Below are 16,201 nucleotides of genomic sequence, written 5' to 3' on the forward strand. Positions count from 1 at the left end.
AATACTTGAAACTCAATTGAATCCTGGATTTCTATTTTTTTTAATTTTATTTATTTAAGTAATCTCTACACCCCATCTAGAGCTTGAACTCACAACCTCGAGATCAAGAGTTGCATGCTCTTCTGACTGAGCCAGCCAGGTGAGCCCCATGAATCCTGGACTTTTTTTTTTTTTTTAAGTTTATTTATTTATTTTGAGAGAGAGAATGAGCAGGTAGGGGCAGAGAAAAAATTCCAGGCAGGTTCTGCACTATCAGCATGCAACATGACATGGGGCTCAAACGCACCAGTCTGAGCAGAAATCAAGAGTTGGCTGCTTAACCAACTGAGCCACTCAGGTGCCCCTGAACCCTGGATTTTTTTTTTTAATTTTTTTTTTCAACTTTTATTTATTTCTGGGACAGAGAGAGACAGAGCATGAACGGGGGAGGGGCAGAGAGAGAGGGAGACACAGAATCGGAAACAGGCTCCAGGCTCTGAGCCATCAGCCCAGAGCCTGACGCGGGGCTCGAACCCACGGACCGCGAGATCGTGACCTGGCTGAAGTCGGACGCTTAACCAACTACGCCACCCAGGCGCCCCTGAATCCTGGATTTTTAAAAGACAAGTACAAAACGTATTTTGGGGAAAACTAAGCATATTTGAATACAAACTAGATATTTTATGTTATTATGTAATGACTGTTTCTTAGGTTTGATAATGGTACTGTGATTAAAAGAATGTCCTTATTTTCAGAAGTCGCATGCTGAAGTGTTTAGGGGCAAGAGTGTGTCTGCTTACTTAATCTGGCAGAGTAACTAGTCAAAAACAAATGAAAAGAACTTTTATCAAATGTGGCAAAAATACTAACAAATAGTGAATTGTTTCTATTCTTTCAACTTTTTTTTAGAGCAAAAGTTTTCAAATAAAATATATAATGTAATATAAAATGTAATAGCAAATATAAAATGTAATAACAAAATGTATCATTATAAGCTAGCAATAGAAAACTACAAGTGTTTCTACATTTGAAATTGATCAGTGTATTTTACCACATTAATGAACTAAGAGGGAAAAGTAAGGTTAGCAATGTTTTGCAGTCTTCAATGTACAAGTCTTATACTTTCTTAAGTTTATCCCTTTGTTTGTACTATTTATTTTTTTAAAGATTTTATTTTATTTTTAAGTTTATTTATTTATTTATTTTGAAAGAGAGAGCAAGCAGGGGAGGGGCAGACAGAGATGGAGAGAATCCCAAGCAGGCTCTGTGCCGTAAGCACAGAGCCTGACATGGGGCTTAAACTCACGAACCGTGAGTTCATGACCTGAGTCAGGTGCTTAACCAACTGAGCCACCCAGGCACCCCAAGATTTTAAGTAATCTCCACACCCAACGTGGAGCTTGAACTCACAGCCCGTAGACTGAGTCGCATGCTCTACTGGCTGACCCAGCCAGACACCCCAGTTCGTACTATTTTTGATACTAATGTAAATGGAATCATTTTAACTTCATTTTCAGATCAGCACTGCTGATACATAAGAATACAACTGATACCTTATGAGGATTTTTATATTTTGAAATTTTGCTGAATTTGTTAATTAGCTTTAGGAGTTTTTTGAGGGAAGTTGAGTTTTCTATGTAATATGTCACCTGTGCATAGTTTTACCTCTGCCTTTCCAATGCATATGACTTTATTCTAATAAATCTAGAGGATTTTTTTTTTCTTGTCTGATTTCTCTGGCTAAATTGTCCAGTACCACATTGAATTAAAGTGGTGAAAATGGGCATTCTTGTTCCTAACTTTAGAAGAAAAACCTAAGCCCTCTATCACTGAGTATATTAATTATGGGCTTTTCCTATATGACCTGTTATATTGAGGTTTCCTTCTATGTCTTGCCTTATTGAATGTTTTCATCGTAAAGGGGTGTTAGACTTTGTTAAATGCCTTTTTCATCTTAGTGTTTTCTTTATTCTATTAATAGGTATATTACATTGATTTTTATGTTGAGCCACCCTTATATTGCAGGGATAAATCCCACTTGATAGGGTATAATCCTTTTAATATGCTGTTGAGTTCAGCTTGTTAAATCAGTATTTTGTTTGAGGGTATACTGGATTATATAGTGCTTTGGATTTTGACTATTCTAATTAAGTGTGTCCTGTTGGTAGAAATGTAAATTGATGCAGCCACTATGGAAGAGTATGAAGTTTCCTCAAAAAATTAAAAATAAAATTACCATGGGGTGCCTGGCTGGCTCAGTCAGTTGAGTGTCCGACTTCAGCTCAGGTCATGATTTCACAGTTCATGAGTTCAAGCCCCACATCGGGCTCTGTGCTGACAGTTAGGAGCCTGGAGTCTGCTTCAGATTGTCTCCCTCTCTCTCTGCCCTGCCCCCACTCACACTCTGTATCTCAAAAATAAAAATTAAAAATGTAAAAAAAAACTTTTAAAAATAAATAAATAAAATTACCATACCAAAGAAAATGGAAACACTAATTGGAAAAGATCTACGTGTGGGGCACCTGTGTGGCTCAGTCAGTTAAGCATCTGACTTTGGCTCAGGTCATGATCTCATGGTTCATGAGTTTGAGCCCTGCATCAGGCTCTCTGCTATCAGCAGGGAGCTTACTTTGGATCCCGTCTCCCTCTCACTCTGCCCCTCCCCTGCTGGTTCTGTCTCTCTCTATCTCAAAATATATGAACGTAAAAAAACCAAAAACCTTGGATCAAGAAATAAACTTTAAAAAAAAAAAGATATATTCACCTCTATGTTCACTGAAACATTATTTACAATAGCCAAGATATGGAAGTAACCCAAGTGTCCATCGGAAGGTGAATGGATAAAGATATAGTGTATATATGTATACACACACAGGTACACACACACACACACACACACACACACACACACACACACAATGGAATATTACTCAGCCATAAAAAATATCTGTGCTAAATGAAATAAGACACATAAAATTCTCTTATATATAGAGTCTAAAAAACAAAACAAACAGAAACAGACATAGAGAACAAACTGGTGGTTGTCAGAGGGGTGAGGGTGGGGAGATAGACAAAATAAGAGGATTTAGGGGTATTAAGAGGTACAAACTTTCACTTATATTAAAAAAATCACAGGGGAGGAAAGTACAGCATAGGGAATATAGTCAGTAATATTGAAATAACTTTGAATAGTGACAGATGGGGACTACACTCACGCTAGTGAGCATTTTGTCATGTATATAATTGTCAAATCATTATGTTGTACACCTGAAACTAACATTTTATGTTAAGTATACTCCATTATTTAAAAAGATTGCAATAGTAGGGTGCCTGGGTGGCTCAGTCGGTTAAGCGGCCGACTTCAGCTCAGGTCATGATCTCACGGTCCGTGAGTTCGAGCCCCGTGTCGGGCTCTGTGCTGACAGCTCAGAACCTGGAGCCTGTTTCAGATTCTGTATCTCCCTCTCTCTGACCCTCCCCCATTCATGCTCTGTCTCTCTCTGTCTCAAAAATAAATAAACGTTAAAAAAAATTAAAAAGATTGCAATAGTAACAATATAGCCTTAAGAGCTTGTTGATCATTACTTATATAACACATAAAAAAGGGAGATGAAAACAAACACAGATTTTAATCCATCTATGGCAACAGCAATAATCTAAATATACAAATTAATTAAGAGCATGAGAAAACAAGTCAGTCTGGGAAAAATATTTGCAAAATACTTATCCAATAAAAGGCTACCATTCAAAATATAAAAGAATTCTTAAAACCCGACAATAAGAAAATGAACCAGATGAAAAACAATGGGCAAAAACCTCTGAATAGATAACCTCACTGAAGATATATAGATGACAAATAAGCACATGAAATGGTGCTGAACATGTCAGGTCATTAGGAAACTGCAGGTTAAAGCAATGAGATGCTTCTACGCACCCATCAGAATGGCCAAAATCCAAAGCACTGACACCACCAAATGCTGGTGAGGATGTGGAGCAACAAGAACTCTCAATCGTTCCTGGTAGGAATGCAAAATGGTACAGCCATTTTGGGAGACAGTTTGACAGTTTCTTACAAAACTAAACATACTTTTACCACATGATCCAGCAATCATGCTTTTTGGTACTTACCTAAATAAGTAGAAAGGGTATACCCATACAAAAACCTGCACACAATAAAGAAGCTTTATTCATAACTTGCAAAAGTTGGAAGCAGCCAAGATGACTTTTAATATGTGAATGAATAACCAAACTAAGTTACATGCAGGCAATGGAATATTCTGCACCAAAAAGAAGTAGGCTATCAAGTCATGAAAAGGAGGAAACTTAAATGCACATTGCTGTGAAAGAAGTTAATTTGAAAAGGCTTCTTATGATTCCAAATACATAACATTCTAGAAAAGGCAAAGCCATGGAGACAGTAAAAAGATCAGTGGTCAGGGGTTGATGGTAAGAGACTACTGAGTAGATAGAACATGAAAGTTTTAGAGTAGCGAAACTATTTTGATGACACCATAATGGTGGATGTAGGTGGTCATTATACACTTGTCAAAACCCATAGACTGTACAACACAAAAAGTGAATCCTCTTGTAAGCCATGGGCTTTGCATGATAATGACAAGTCAATGTAGGTTCACACCTGCATCACTCTGGTGAAGGATTTTGGTAGCAGGGGAAGGAGTTGAGGCAGTATTTCATTCTGTACTTTCTGCTCTATTTTTTCTGAAAGCCTAAAACTACTTTAAAAACCTATGAATGAAAACAGAACTAAGTTATATTCTATATAACTAAATACTTGAAGTAGCAGTAGCAGTCACGTCTTGGCAAACCTCAAGCACAGAATCTAGACACTCACATCTGTGCCCAAGGCCTCAGGCAACACTGAGGATGGTCAGGACAGAGCAGGACAGTCACTGGGATGAAAATCAATAGTAGCCACAGGATCTCCACCATTTATTCTTTATTAAGATATGGCCCACTCAAAGGGAAAGATGTTGATGTATTCAAGCCACGTCGCCTCTCCTTCCCCATTGCAATTAATCTTTTCATTATCTTCTTATTCCTATAAAGAAAGTTAGAAAAAGAATTTTGAAAATTTGTTACAATAAGATAGACCATTCTATACCAACCACAATAAAGCAGGAATCCACTTCTGGCATTTCTTAGTAGTTTGCCCTACCACGTAAGATTTTACATGGTAAAGAAAGGAAGGATTGTTCACTTAACATCAGGGCACATATCCTATACACTACAATCGGTTCCATGTTCCACTTCTTTACATTTACACGTTCCCTTTTTTTCTTGTACCTTCTTCCCACATCCCCTTTTCTCTTCACACTTGATCACATGGTTTTCCCATTTATAAATAAAGAAGAAGCAAAAGAGAGGAAGGAAGAAAGAAGGAAAGAAGAAGGAAGGAAGCAAACGAGCTCCCTTGATATTGCTGCCTCAACTACTATCTCATTCTCAGCTCAGGTAGAACAGATTATTAATATGTCCTGTTCCTATGTTCTTCACATGTTCTACTCCAATTTGTAACTACCCTATTCTGTTTCTATTGACTCTCTCAACATACTCTCAAAAAGGCCACCAATGGTATCCTAAATTGACATTCCCAACAGCAGTGCATTAACCATAGTCTTACATGGCCATCTCACTGCCGGCCATTTCCTTCTGAAACTCTTTGTCCATTGCTTTCTTTTAACTTACCTTTCAGCCTCTACCTGTACTTCAGTCTCCATTGCTCACCTGCCATTGACATGCTGATTCTCTTTTGGGTTCTTTCCACTACATACTCCCATGCACAATTTATATGCTAAAGACTCCCAAATGTGTTTCTTTCTAGCCTACATGTCTCCCAGAACTCTAGACCCATGGCCAGCATGACCCATGTATTCCGTCCTTTGCCACTGAACTGGACTTTTCTATCTTTTCATCTAGTAAGACAACAACTGTTCCCTCTACTCCTACATTTCTGATATTTGTTCCATTATACTTTAAATTCTTTGCCAGGCTCATAGATTCTGTCTTTCCAGAATTATTATAGTAATCTCTTACCTTCAAATTTAGTTTCTGTTGCAAGATTTCAATTCACTTCCTAAAAAAACCCTTAGTTTTCTTTTCTCATATCACCTCCATCCAGCTCCATTGTCAAAAGCTGAATTTTTTACTCCTAGATCAACATTAGGAGTTCTACAGTCTATATAAAATCTAAAGCAGAGCTTATGTGTATCCAATATATATTTCTCTGGGTGGTGAGTAGGTAGTTATATTCTCAAAGGAGTCTATGTCATAGAAGTGACTAAGAAATTACAACCCACAAGATAACATGAAACCTTATATATAGATATAAAAGTAACAATGATCTGCTCCTCCCCTTCGCAGACTTTTTTGTCAATATAAGCTTCAATCATATTGACCTATTTGCCATTTCTCAGTATGTCATATTCTTTCAGTTCTATGTATTTGGATGAGGGGTTTGCCCTAATTATTACTTTCCAACTGGTAAACTCTTCCTCAGTACATGTAATCCCTTGGGAAGTTTCCCTAAGCTACTCCAATGTAGGTACTACCCATACATTTTCTTTTTCTTTTTTTTTAAATATAATTTATTGTCAAATTGGTTTCAATACAACACCCAGTGCTCATTCCAACAAGTGCCTTCCTCCCTGCCCATCACCCACTTTCCCCTCTCCCCCTCCCCCCATCTACCCTTAGTTTGTTCTCAGTCCTTAAGAGTCTCTTATGGTTTGCCTCCCTCCCTCTCTATAACTCTTTTTTCCCCCTCCTCCTCCCCCATGGTCTCCTGTTAAGTTTCTCAAGATACACATATGAGTAAAAACATATGGTATCTGTCTTTCTCTGCCTGGCTTATTTCACTTAGCATAACACCCTCCAGTTCCATCCACGTTGCTGCAAATGGCCAGATTTCATTCTTTCTCATTGCCAAGTAGTATTCTATTGTATATATAAGCCACATCTTCTTTATCCATTCGTCAGTTGATGGACATTAGGCTCTTTCCATAATTTGGCTATTGTTGAGAGTGCTGCTATAAACATTGGGGTACATGTGCCCCTGTGCACCAGCACTCCTGTATCCTTTGGGTAGGTTCCTAGCAGTGCTATTGCTGGGTCATAGGGTAGTTCTATTTTTAATTTTTTGAGGAACCTCCACAGTTTTCCAGAGTGGCTGCACCAGTTTGCATTCCCACCAACAGTGCAAGAGGGTTCCCATTTCTCCACATCCTCTCCAGCATCTATAGCGTCCTGATTTGTTCATTTTAGCCACTCTGACCAGTGTGAGGTGATATCTCATGGTAGTTTTGACTTGCATTTCCCTGATAACTACCCATACATTTTCACAGTCTCCGTTACTCTTTTTCATTCAAGCGTGCTACATGGATTTTGTCCTACATATTTGTGTATACACAAGTGAGGTATCTGACATGTGGTGAATTCTTAACATCTTTTTTTTTCCCTTAAAATACATCTCTAAAATGGAGGCAGTTAAGGTCCCAACTTGGATACTTTGTTCAGATTTCTAAGAAGCCATATTTATCTGAGTTCTAATCCATTACTATGTTTTTTGCTTCCTATTTTTGCCTAATCTATATAGCAAATGAAGAAAATAATATATTGGCCCTCCACCTTCTCCTACTAAATTATTCAGAAACCCATCTAGACATCTCCTTTTCTGTGTGTCAGACTTAGAAAAATACTTAAGGGTTACCTCTTAGCACATTCAGGGCATAACATATTATCTTCAAGGCCCGGGGATGGGAAAGTACAGGCGGGCAACAGGAAGAGAGAAATCATCCTCTTGGGGGTGTCAGGCACCCAGGCCTGACCTGCATGAAACTGCAGGCGAACCCAACCTTTTGTGTCTGCCAAGAGAGGTCTGCCATGGACCACACACCACCTGACACCTGAGGATGGAAAGAGAAGCAAATATAAACAGCTAATCCAAGGTCTCAGAACATCACTCTGGGTTTTGCTCTTATATTCTGTTGATGACTCAACTGAATGAAAAGCATGAAAAAATGTCCACCAAAGACACTATAATCTAACTTCACAAATTACGTAGCACAAGGGATGACAATTAACTTAAAAAAAAATTAATGTTTTATTTTATTTTTGAAAGAGAGAGACTGAGTACGAGTGGGAGAGGGGCAGAGAGAGGGAGAGAGAGGGAGACACAGAATCTGAAGCAGGCTCCAGACTACAAGCTGTCAGCCAAGAGCCCAACTCATGAACTGCAAGATCATGACCTGAGCCAAAGTTGGATGCTTAACCAACTAGGCCACCCAGGCACAATTAATATTTTCGAATGGTTGCTTTGTGTCTAAGATTTTGCTAAGTGGTTTACATGTACGAATACATCTATTCTTAAGAAGATTATTCATATTGACCTTCTATTTACTTTTATTTACAGGTGAGGTAACTGAAGCTTATCGTGTTAAATATTACAATTTTCCCAGAACCATGACATGGATCTAGATATTCTGATTCAAAGCCCATTTGCCCAACTATTATACTGTACTTCCTCAACAACACAAAACAGGCAAAAAGATCTTTGTTTAAAAGTCCAAGGAACAGGGCCACCTGGGTAGATCAGTTAGTTGAGCATCTAACTTCGGCTCAGGTCATCATCTCGAGGTCTGTGGGTTCGAGCCCCAGGTCAGGCTCTGTGCTGACAGCTCAGAGCCTTAAGCCTGCTTCAGATTCTGTGTCTCCCTCTCTCTCTGCCCCTTCTGCTCTCTCTCTCTCTCTCTCTCTCTCTCTCTCTCAAAAAGAAAACAAATATTGAAAAAAATTTTAAGAAAAAAAAAAGGCCTTGAGGAAGGGAAAGACAGGGGAAGGCTCAGATTGTGGCTGACCACATTATCAGATTATGCTTTCTTCCCACCTCAGACTTTGGTTTATGATAAAAAAGTAAGCACTCAATCACCTAGCTCAGACACTGGTCCAGGTAAAACTTGGCTACCTAGCAACCAAAAGATAATCCATATATAAGTCTAATATCAATCTACATTATTTTAACTCTTTCCTTTTTACTACCTTTCAGTATGAGACTAATAAAATTTTAAATTTAACTTAAAAAAAATTTTCTTTTATTTTTGAGAGAGAGAGAGAGAGAGAGAGAGAGCAAGTGGGAGAGAGAGAGAGGGAGACACAGAATCCAAAGCAGGTTCCAGGCTCCAAGCTGTCAGCACAGAGCCCAATGTGGGGCTTGAACTCATGAACAGTGAGATTATGGCCTGAGCCAAAGTCAGGCTCAGACTGAGCCACCCAGGCACCCCTAAACTTTAACCTTCTTTCTAGGGAATAGTACTCACCTTTTTTTTTTTTTTTTTTTTCTTTTTAAAGTAGGCTCCATGCCCAACATGGAGCTTGAACTCATGACCATGAGATCAAAGAGTTGCATCCTCTACTGACTAACTAAGCCAGCTGGGGGCTCCAGTGCTCACTTTTTTCAGGTTAATCTTACCAGAGGCTTGCAGGAGAAAAGTCTCAACGGAAACAGGAATGGGACGTGAATTCGCAGACTTGGATTGACTGGCTCTTGCAGCAATTCTTGACCACGCTGCCAACATGCCTTCTTGTGCTGAAGTTATCACTTCAACTATATTAATCCCTTCCTCTCTTTCACTCTTCTTACAACGTTTCCGAATCCTTGCTCTCTTGGTTGCCATTTTGCATTTTGTCGAACATGACTGCAATTGGGCCTCTGGTGATATTTTAGGAATATTCTGCAAATGGTGATTCATGGTGAGTATTCAGCGAAGTGCTACTGCCCTAAAGATTTTTGTGTTTTGTGTTAATTTTATCATTCTTTATACATTGGCCCATGTATATAAGTGTGGGAAAGATTTAGGATTGTTAGTTCCCTTAGAGCAGCAGTTTTCTAGGAGAAATTATTGACTGTTAAAACTAGGGGTTGGGGAAGCAGAGGGGCTTGCCACTGACATTTAGGGGGTAGAGGCCAGGGATGTTTAGGCCTAAAATGCAGCAGACAGCCTCCCCACCAAATAAATTATTTGGCCCCAAATGTCAAGTCTTTTTTCTTTTTTTATTATTGAAGTAGAGTTGACATACAATAATATATTAGTTTCAGGTGTACAACACAGTGATTCAACATTTACATACATTACCAAGCAATCACCATTAAGTCTAGGTACCATTTGTCACCATACAAAGTTGCTCCATTACTGACTATATTCCTTATGCTGTACGTTGCATCCCCATGTCTTATTTACTTTATAACTGGAAGTTACTACCTTTCAATTCCTATCCCTTATTTTGCCCATCCCCCGCACCCCTCCCTTCAGGCAACCTCCAGATCGTTCCCTGTATCTATGAGTCTGTTTCTGTTTTGTTTTGATTGGTTGTTTTTTAAGATTCCACATATAAGTGAAATCATATGGCCTTTGTCTTTCTGTCTAACTTATTTCACTCAATACCCTCTAGGTCTACCCATATTATCGCAAATGGCAAGATTTCACTTTTTATGGCTGAATAATATTCCTTTGTATCATATATATAACATTTCCTTTATCCAAAATGTCAATAACCCTGGCTGAGAAATCTTGCCTTACATATACAACATATACAGATGGTGGGAGAGTAGAGACAATTCACAGTCAGAACTCACCTTAACATTGTCACCACACCTCTTACTCACCTCATTTATTTCAGAGTAAGCATGTTTCTGGAGCCTCAGATAAACATCTATTTTCTAAGGAAATTAAGAGGGGAAATAAAAATTATAAATTGATAAAGCTTTCCACACTTTGTGCAGCAGAGTCTCCCAACAGTGTACTCACCCGGCCATCGGTACTCAAATTAAATTGTTGGCACCAGTTTCGCAAAGTGTCCCAACGTACTTTATTAACTGGAGGCAAACTGGTGGGCAAGGGAAGGATCAGTGTATTACAACAACTATGTTTTGGACAAGACTTGAATTGTTCATTCATTTGAAGATGACAAACTAAAAAAAGAAGGAAACGAAAGCAGTAACAATTTAATATTTCTAAGATTATAATTTAACAAAGTTGTTGCTAATTTCTCATAACCCAATATATATATATATATATATATATATATATATATTTCCCTCTATTACAAGTAGAGGAATAGATTCTGTAATTAAAGGACTTACCCAAGGTCACATCTCCATTAAATGGCAGACCTGGAACTCAAACCTACATTTTGAAATTCCAAATCCTAGGTTTTTTTACATTACATACAACAACTTTTTACTGCCATCAACAAACACCTGGACAGAACAATTTATTGGACTGCTACTCCAAAATGTCTAGATTTTGAACAAAAATACCAGTTGTCCTGAGAGAAATCAAAGAAATCACCCAACCAACAAAGGTCCTGCATTCTGTCTGCCCACCTCATTTTCCTGGTCAGCATCCCATCTCACCTCACTCTGCTTAGGTGTAACCTGCCACTGTTTACTTTGCATTGAAGTCCTTATTCTTGGTCCAGAAAATAAAATCATTCTGAAAATACTTATTTGATGCTTTTACGTGAAACACTAAGAACAGATTTAAAGGGTCATGACATTAAGAGCTGCTAGGTATTTGGTCACTAAGTACTTATCAAGCAAAATACTAATAATTGGAGGAAATGTTGATCAAAGGATACAAATGTTCAGTTATAAGATGTTCAGAAGTTCTGGGGATCTGATGTACAGCATAGTGACTATTGTTTTTTTAATTCTTTTTTTTTTTTTTTTTAGATTTATTTTGTTTTTAGACAGAGAGCCCAAGAAGGGGAGGAGGCAAGGGGCAGAGAGACAAACAGAAAAAGAGAGACTCTCCAGCAGGCTCCACCCTCAGTGCACAGTCCTGCATGGGGCCCAATCCCACAACCCTGGGATTATGACCTGAGACAAAAATCAAGAGTCAGATGCTCAACCAACTGAGCCACCCAGGGGCCCAGCATAGTGACTATTGTTAACAATATTATTCTGTATGTTTTAAAAAAATGTTTTTAATATTTATTTTTGAGAGAGAGACAGAGTCTGAGCAGGGGAGGGGCAGAGAGCGAGGGAGACAAAGAATCTGAAGCAGGCTCCAGGCTCTGAGCTGTCAGCACAGAGCCCAATGCAGGGCTTGACCCACGAACCTTGAGATCATAACCTGAGCCACCCAACTGTCCCATACACTGTATATTTTAAAGTTGCTGAGAGTAGAGGTGCCTGGGTGACACGGTCAGTTCAGCGCCTAACCTTCGTTTTGGCGTGGGTCATCTCATGGTTCATGAGATAGAGCCCAAAACTGACAGCACGGAGCCTGCTTGGGATTCTCTCTCTCCCTCTCAAGATAAAACTTAAATAAAATAAAATTGCTGAGAGTATCTTTAAATGTTTTCACCACAAGGTGGGGGTGGGGGGAGGTAACTGTGTGAGGTGATAGACGTGCTCGTTAACCTTATTTTGGTAATCATTTTGCAATACAAATGTGTATCAATCACCACATTGTACACCTTAAGATTATACAAGGTTAGATGTTGATTATATCTCGACGCTGGAAAAAAACAATTTAGTCTTTACGAGAGGTATTTAAAGTATGCATTAACCAAAATGAAAGAAGATTGAGCTCTATAGGTTGGGAATTTGAATTCATAGTCTGCTGACTAGAAGACCATGCTCTGTCCAAGGCACTTCACACACCCATTTTTGTGTCTTAAGAGCAAGTCATGGTGCCTAATAAATGAAGTCTAGGAGTTTGAGAGCTCTCTTACCACAGATACTCAAGGTGAGATTTAAGGAAAAAAAGGAGAAATCTTTTCCCTGGGCTTCCCAGAGCTGGGGGAGCAGCAAACTGAGCAATCACTGTCCTCATACCTTTATCGTTTGTCCCAGGCATCTCCAGGCCAACTTCTGAAGTTGAGGAAACACTTGGTTCCACCTGATGTTCTTCATTAGTTTCTTCATTAACTGGAACCAATGTGAGAACCACAGTTTCTTCCTCTAATGCCTCCTCGGAGAAATTCTGTAAAGGGAAAGGTCAACCACAGAGTCTCATTGGATGCCATATGCCTAAACTGCTTATTTTCAGAGCACAATTGATAAGAAACTCAGAAGCCAGTAGGTGGCTAGAGAGCAAACTTATGGTGATTCCCTGAATTTGATGTTGATTAGCAGACCCTTTATTAGATAAGAGAAACAGGGGTGCCTGGCTAGCTCAGTCCATGGTGCATGTGGCTCTTGATCTTGGAGTTGTGAGTTCAAGTCCTACATGGGGTGTAGAGATTACTTAAAATAATAAATAAATAAATACATACATACATACATACATACATAAATGCCAGACAAACAATGAGAAAATGGACAAAAGTAGATGTACAGATGGGTGTAGATGAAAGGATATGTCTTGAGCTTAGGGAAACCATCTCCCTCCAGGCCTTCCTCTCCCTCCACTAAAACACTTTTATTTTATCTGCTAAAACTATATGGAATGTGTTCCTGCCTTCCCATCTTCTATCATGATTCCTGATGATTCCCAATTCCAGCTATCATCAACTCTCACTGATAGATGCAATAATTCCCTATTACTCTAAGCGGCATTCTTTCTGCAGATTGCTCTCCTGCCTTTTTTTTTTTTTTCTTTTTTTAGGAGAGAGAGAGAGAGAGAGAGAGAGAGAGAGAGAGAGCGCGCGCGCAGGGGAGGGGCAGAGGAAGAGAGAGACTTTTAAGTGGGTTATCCATTTAGCATGGAGCCAGAAGCGGGGACAGACAGTGAGATGATGACCTGAGCCGAAATCAAGAGTAGTGCCAAACACTTCAATGGCTTATCAAAAACGGCCACGCATGACCTACAAATTTCTGTAGTCTGACCCCTGCCTGCCACTCTAGCTCAAGACCCCTGAGCTTTCTAAGTTCCAGGCATACTGGCTTTATTTCAACCCGACCAGAGAGTTTACTCTCTGCTGCAATCGCAGCAACACATCCAACGCCCAGTTAGGAAGGAAGTGACATTTACCGGTTTTGTCCAGTACATGTGCACCGCACTACGTGCTTTCTGTATTTCTCTCACTTAATCTTCACAGCACATGTACAATAATTTATCAGTATTCTCACTTTACAAATTAGGCAACTGAGTCTCAAAAATTAAGTGAACAATGTCAGAGTAACATGTGCTTAAGTTTCTGAACTGAGCTTTTCCTCTCAGATCCAAAGGTGAATAAACTCCATCCCAGTCCCATTGCAATACTTGCTTCTCAGAACAGCCAAGTAGATCTGAAGGGGCCATGCCCTTCCCCCTATTTCCGATTCAATGGCTTCCCATTGCTCATACTCTCATCCTGCATATGTATAACACCGTTAAGCTTTTGTTTTAATGTTTATTTATCTTTGAGAGAGACAGCACACGCACCGGGGAGGAGCAGAAAGAAAGGGAGACACAGAATCCAAAGCAGGCTCCAGACTCTGAACTGTCAGTACAGAGCCCAGGAACTGCGAGATCATGACCTGAGCCAGAGTCAGATGCTTAACCCACTAAGCCACCTCAGTGACTCCCCAAGATTTTATTTTTAAGTAATATCTACACCTAAAGTGGGGCTCAAACTTAGAACCCCAAGATCAAAGATCTCTCGCTCTACCAGCTGACCCAGACAGACACCCTTGTGTAACACTTTTTCAAGGCACTCCCATGCACATTCACTGGTCAGCTTCAAAAAAAAGTTATTAGGGGAATATTACTCCACTCCAGAGAGTGGAGTCTGAGAGGCTCAAAGCAGCGATATGACTTGCCGGTCATCCGTATACTTAATATTTGGGAGTAGGAGAAACTCCCCAAGGGAAGAAACCAAATTGGTCACTTCACTTTCTGACCCCATCCACAATACCCTTTCTCACTTTCTTTTTATTCTTTTTATTGTTTCTTTAGGTTTTCCATTTGCCCAGCTGCAACATGTCTTTCTACAGAATACATCCCTTACGTTGGCCTGGGAACGTATTTGGGTCACTCTGACCCAAATAGACACAGAGCCACAATCGTGGGTAAGAAAAGTAATAATCCACTTACAAAGAGGAGGGACTCCAAGATGGAGATTTCTTACCCTCAGAAACGAAGTCCCATGGCATGAAGTAAACATAAGCAAGCTCTAGAAAGACTTTGAAAAATGAATCTGTAGGAAAATCCATTCTATGGGAACGAAACCTACCTGAGCGCTGTTTTCATAACTCGAGTACGCCATTTCCAGGAATACTTAGGGGAAGGTGAAGCCTGCAAGGTTGGTTCACCGGCCCTTCACTCCTTTTCACCTGGGGGCTTCCAGCCTGATTTCTCCTTTTATAAGCAAATGTCTCTGTCTACTTCCTGTTTCCCAGAAGAGGGGGGTTTTCCTTCCTCCTCTTCTTCCCCTCCCTCATTATCTGACAGTGTAATAATTTCATCAGTTTTGCACTCCCCTTTGGTCCATTATGTGACAGTTGAGCTGTTGGGTAATGAATATCACTCCTAAGATTTTTTTTTTTTTTTAAATAAGATTTTTAGGGGCAGCCGCTTGGCTCCATAGGTAGAGCCTGTGACTCTTTATCTTGAGATCATGAGTTCAAGCCAGATGTTGGACGTAGAGTTTACTTAAAAAAAAAAAAATAGAATAAAATCTTTGTTATTATTTTAAGGTGAGATGTGGGAGAAACTAGACGTGACAAATTCTTGCTAACAAGTTGCAACTGAATCAAAAAATATATTTTTAAAACATTTCTAGGACAATATTGATTTTGGATTGAATGATGTTATTATGGAGGGAGTAAAAAAATAGAATCAGAGGTATTTTATAACTGATTTATGCCCATGGGTGTGTCGTTCACTGGGAGATTAGATTTAAATTGTAGGGGGTGGATAACAATCTCTCCCGGATCAAGTTCTAAACACAAATATTAAATCTGCATTACTGGTGAGCTGGGTACAGGGAAGGATTTGGCTGTTTACAACACAAGCAGCAAGGGGCGTCTGGGTGGCTCTATCGGTTAAGTGACCAACTTCAGCTCAGGTCGTGATCTCACTGTTCATGAGTTTGAGTCCCACAGGGGGCTCACTGCTGTCAGCAGGGAGCCCACTTTGGATCCTCTATCCCCTTCTTTCTCTGCCCCTCCCCTGTTCACGCTTTCTCTCAAAAAATAAAAACAAAACAAACAAACAGAAAACACTAAGGCAAATGATGGACAAATAAATGCAGAAAAAACTGCAAGCACTTGGAAATT

The 16,201-nt window shown here is 39.5% G+C and overlaps 1 protein-coding gene across 1 annotated transcript; it reads right to left on the bottom strand.

Moving 5' to 3' along the window:
- Positions 1–4,908: 4,908 nt before the first annotated feature.
- Positions 4,909–15,189, bottom strand: DPPA2 (developmental pluripotency associated 2). Its single transcript, XM_040485023.1, has 7 exons — positions 15,157–15,189; positions 12,836–12,983; positions 10,800–10,963; positions 10,658–10,711; positions 9,464–9,725; positions 7,706–7,901; positions 4,909–5,038 (listed from the first exon to the last, which is right to left on the bottom strand). The coding sequence occupies exons 1-7, from the start codon at positions 15,187–15,189 to the stop codon at positions 4,930–4,932; spliced, it is 966 nt and encodes a 321-aa protein (XP_040340957.1). The 3' UTR covers positions 4,909–4,929.
- Between the last annotated feature and the right edge of the window lie 1,012 nt (positions 15,190–16,201).

This window comes from Herpailurus yagouaroundi, unplaced genomic scaffold (assembly GCF_014898765.1).
Source record: "Herpailurus yagouaroundi ecotype Mexico unplaced genomic scaffold, PumYag 162, whole genome shotgun sequence".
NCBI lineage: Eukaryota > Metazoa > Chordata > Mammalia > Carnivora > Felidae > Herpailurus > Herpailurus yagouaroundi.